Raw genomic sequence first — 4939 nt, forward strand, 5'->3', positions numbered from 1 at the left:
TTCTAGGGCCTCCGAATTACCCCTCAACTTCCACCTATGATTCCCGGTACATGCAAAATCAACATCCGTTGATCTACAAATCGACAGCTGCGAATGCAAACCCGCGTTGTGTCCCTTCCTGCTCAGTCTTGAGCAAGACACTTCACACTGATGAGCTCTGGTTTCCCCATTGGCAAAATGAGGAATCCCTTCTTACGCATGATATGAGAACGTATGGAGTAATAACTGCAGTAAGACGAACAAGAACAGTACTGCAAAGGGCAAAGGTTATTCGAGACCTTGGCAGATAGTTGCGCCATCATGTTCTTACAGGCCCTCGGTCAGATTAAAAGGAACCTGCGCTCCATTCACCAAACGAACACCCAAAAGAGTAACTGGTATGTCCGTGCCCTGAAGAGGTACCAGCCTCCAAGGATAAACTCCTACGGGCTTGATGCGGGTGCTCAGCACCTCTACAAAGTCAGGCCCCGAGAGGGATATGTGGAGTGAGGGTGGGAGATCTAGGAAGAGAGACCCAGACACTGGTCTTGGTTAAAACAATCCCAGCTCAGTCGGCAGGGTTTCTTCTTGAGTGATCAGAGCAGCTTGGAGGCAACTGCAAACTTACTTCCGGACTTTCATGGCCTCCTCATTGTCGGGGCGGAAGAAGTCATAGGAGCTGTAATGCTTCACGGCTTCTCGGCGATACTCTCCCACGTTGAAGACTGAAACGGAGCAGTGAAAGAGGGGTCAGTCAGCATGACGGTGCACAGGTACACGGCTCAGCGAGCTTCACTGGCAGGGGGAGGTATGCAATGGGGTGTGTGCAGAACCCATCCAGGGACTGACTTGGGCAGAGACAGCATCTCCGAGAGACTCCAGTCATAAAGAAGAGACGCGCTGTTGGGTTCAGCAGCCAGTGGTTCCCCTGAAAGCAGGTTAGGTGACCGTGGTCTCCTCGAGGAGGACGCATAATCACTCATAGGTGGAAGGGTCAGGAGGTATGCAAATGGTGCAGGCTACCCCGCCACCGCAGTTCGGTCAAGAACCGCATCTTCTCCAGAGAGCTGGGTGCAAGAGACACCACAAGCCAGAAAGCCCTGGGGCATTTAGCTCCACACATGCATTTTGCAGGCCATGAGCCTTTCGGGCAGGAACAGTCAGCCTTGGCCTCACCTTTTGTTGGGACACCGATCCAATTGAGGTAGCGTGTCAGCTTCTTCGAGATGTAAGTCTTCCCACGAGCAGGAAGGCCAACCATAACGATCACGGTGGGGGAATTCGTTAGCTGCGGCCCACATGCTACAAAGAGGAAAGAGGGGAAAAAAATGAATCGTAAAATAAACCCATTGATCCCTGAGCTTGTTTTGCTTTGGGTGTGCAAGGGTTCATAAACCAAGTGTGCAATGTTCCCTTGGTCCTTCAGCAGGAGGGGGAAACTGAATGCCTCCTTTCCGGATGCCCCATCTTCCCCTGGCTCCCCTGCTCGGCTCAGACAACTGGCATTAGTCATGAAAGCCTCCAGCTGCAAGTCTGTTGATTCACTTTTTGCAACACGAGCTGCTGAATGAACGCGTCCAAGAGCAGGGGCCACATACACTGGCCGAAGGAAATCAAGCTAGGCCCACCTATGCATCGCCTCCACTACCTGCGAGTGCTGAGAAGTGGCTGATCATCCATGTGCTCCCCTTCCCCTAGGCACAGACATGCAGGGCAGGGAGCAGGTAAGACCGTGCAAGATTAGGAGTTGGGGTCCTACTGCCTGCTGTGCCCCAAACTCCTTCTGACCTCGGGCAAGCTACTGCCCCTCGGTGCCTCAGTTTCCTCAATCGCAGGGGAGGTTATATTATCCCCATCCCAAACATGCCCCAGGGCTAATTCAATAACGAGCCAGAGAAGGGGAAATTACTAGGATCGGGTTCTGACGTGCGGGTTGCTGGAAACGTCAAAGACGCGTTTCAAGGAATTTAACATCTTTCCTCAGGTCTCTGGACGGTGAACGGGCCTCCCTGCCCCCACACAACCTTTTGGTAACCCAGCTCATCTTAAATACAAGACAGCGATTCACAGAGATTCAAAAAGGTACCGGCAGAAATGAGACCACGTGGCACCGTCTCCGATTCTCAGACTGAGTGATCGGGACTGAGAGGTGCCCAAGCAGAGCTGTCGGCTGCTGCCAGTGCCAAGATGGCACAGCGCATACCCAAGGGCATTTGGGCTTGCCTTGGAGAATCAGCCAGCAGTCAGCTGATGCCGAGCTAAACCTCGCCTGCCCTGCTGGGGTACGTGACTTGGCTCATTCGTCCTCAGCTCCCATCCAACTCCCATGTTCTTCTCACAACCGGGTGCTGGGGAGCAGGGCACCTAGGTTAGCCTGGTGACACCAGGAGGGCAATCCTTAGTGCCTCAGCATGAAACAACAAGTGCTTAGTAATGCAAGGCAAAGTGGCAACACAAGTTAGAGCCAGGCACGGAGCACCGTCCTCACTCCCCCTCCTGCCACTCCGCAAGTGCATCTCCACCCAGACCTGCAGCACCTCCCTGCTAGCTGCAGCCCTGTTTGTCTGCACTCAAGAGTCACAAATAGGATGCTGATTTGGTGGGAGAGGGGGGAGGACAAAGTGGGACAGCTATGTCTGAGATGTACAGGTGCATGCGTGTGCTTAGATGCATGCATGTGTGCATATGTTGAGGCATCTGTGCGTATATGAATGTATGTGAGCTTAGATGCATGTGCGCGCATATGGATGCATGTACGCGTGCTTAGATGCAGGCGTGTAGACATTTTCAAAACCCTGAAAAAGGCCCTTCCCAAAGAGCTCTGCAAGAAGGAGTTAGCCGCTTTCCATCAAGGACTCTCACAGAAATGCCACTGAGCTTTGAAAAGGGACAGAAATAAGGCCACCCCCTTCCAGTGCGGGTGAGGTTGCTTAAAAATGGATATTAAAGGGTGATGACGGTCCCTTCCTCTTCCACTAACCACACACAAGGCATCTATTGTGGAGCCAGTCATTTTTAGAGTATCCGGTGTCAAGGGACTGATCCTCAATTCTTACATTAGAGTGCAGCCGGGTACAAGGACAGGTTAACTGTTTAAATGCCAGTCCCTATTTCATTCAACCCAATTACATCGCCAATGAGTAGTGAAGAAAGAGTCACCCACCCTGGGTAAAAAGTGTCTTGACGCCCACCTGGCTGGGGTCATCTGATCCCAGCAGTCTTTCCTGCCCCAGGGCAGGGGGGCTGGACTCGATGATTTTGCAAGGTCCCTTCCAGCCCCTCACATCTATGAATGGGGTCCCAGTTCTTCGCCCTCTCCACCTCTGCCCCAGGCATGTCTCGAAGGCAAAGAAGATGTGGTCCAATCGGGAATCTAAATGAGCTGGAAAGTTTCTAGGCTACTATGCTGCTTATGGCCATAGCTGCATGTGCTTCTGTTTATACTGCCCTCCGCACCATGGCATCGCTGCCTTTGCCACGATAGCCACGCTGGCCCAGCTCTGTTGGAAGATGCCGTGTGTCAGCAGTAGGAGATTTTTTTTTCTGCTTGCTTAGCTAGACCACCACACACGACGACAGACAAAAGCTCTCTTCCGTCAGCATCGCTGTGGCCACGCAAGGGGTTTTGCCGACATAGCGATGTGGGCTGGACACCCCTCCGACAGACACAGCTATGCCAGCAATGATTTGTAGTGACCCAAATGGTGGCTTCCAACATGCCCAACCTCTTAGCCTTCACATCAAGCATAAAACCAGCCTTAAAAATACTGGTGTTCTGTATTATCTATATAGGCAACTTATTGACCGATCTCTTTTATAAACGAGCTCTTTAAGGATATTCCCTCTCTACCCTGAGTCCCCCCACACTTCAAGGATCAGTCCAATTCCCATCAACTTCGGTGGTATTTGGGACCAGGCACTTATTCCACAATGGCTGATGCTACGTGGTCTCTGGATGGCTTAAGAATAAATAATTTTTCAGTATCACACCAACTTTCTTCTCCTTTGTGTAACACAATGCAGGGCAAAAGTCATGGGTATAGAAAGGAGAAGAAAATATCAGCAGCAGATGGAAACAATCCAAACAAAGGATAAAGCAAGGAAGGATAATGAACGGGAGAATCCACTCAGCCTTGCTCTCCTGAATCCCCACATCTGCAGCCGCTCGCCTTTAATGCTTCCCTGTGGATCACAAAGTCGCCACGTTACTAAGCAAGGATGGCTCATCTCTGGGATCGCTCATCTTGGAGCGTGATGCAGCATTTCGGGAGTTCCCCGCCTTTTGCTCACATCAGCACCGCAGACTTCTAACCCCCAGCCCGGGAGGGTCAGAGGTGAAGGGAAGAAACTTAATTTGCTCCCTTCCCCCACGGCAGACAAAGGGTCCCATGCACTGGGCCAGGAAGGATCTGCCAAGAGCGCTCCACATTCAGGAATAAATAGATGCCTCAAAGGGGAAGAGCATCCGAGGGCTTGCTCTAAATACTCCCTTCTCCTTACGCTCCACTCAGTTCATTCAAGCAGGCTCTACGAGCGCCTGCTCACACAAAGCCGTACATCCATGGGGTCCCATCCTGAGAGGGTACTGGGCCAGCAAGCAGCTCCCTCTGACTTGGGCACCTGGGTCTTTTCATCGGCTGGCCTCAGTAGGGGGTAGGGACCTGTTTAACAATGCACACCACAACTTCAGGGCTGATCACGAGGGCTCCCGAAAGAGAAGCCCCGGCAAAGACCCAGTCACCCTGTTCACCGAGACCCTGAAGCCAACGCGCCGTCCCCAAAGAGCAAACCAGGAAAGCTGCCGCTATAAAATAAGACAATGGAGCGCAGCGTAACCAAGGCACGTGCTGCCTTTAGAAGATGCAGCCAGCATCATTGGCAGCAATTTATTACAGATGCCTCCTAATAGGCAGAAGCCAGTCTAAGCATGTTGCGATGCGCTGCGGTATCCACTGCGGGG

At 52.1% G+C, this 4939-nt stretch overlaps 1 protein-coding gene across 5 annotated transcripts in view; it reads right to left on the minus strand.

The window, feature by feature from the left end:
- Positions 1 to 4939, minus strand: part of PFKFB3 (6-phosphofructo-2-kinase/fructose-2,6-biphosphatase 3) — a 141284-nt gene that overhangs the window by 25151 nt on the left and 111194 nt on the right. For all 5 annotated transcript variants that reach the window (XM_019509610.1, XM_019509611.1, XM_019509609.1 and 2 more), the window contains exons 2-3: positions 1156 to 1281; positions 608 to 704 (exon numbers count right to left, since the gene is read on the minus strand). In XM_019509610.1, the coding sequence (XP_019365155.1) occupies positions 608 to 704; positions 1156 to 1281 (223 nt within the window). The remainder of the gene's footprint in view (positions 1 to 607; positions 705 to 1155; positions 1282 to 4939) is intronic.

This window comes from Gavialis gangeticus, unplaced genomic scaffold (assembly GCF_001723915.1).
Source record: "Gavialis gangeticus isolate Ggan-Ray unplaced genomic scaffold, GavGan_comp1, whole genome shotgun sequence".
Taxonomy (NCBI): domain Eukaryota; kingdom Metazoa; phylum Chordata; order Crocodylia; family Gavialidae; genus Gavialis; species Gavialis gangeticus.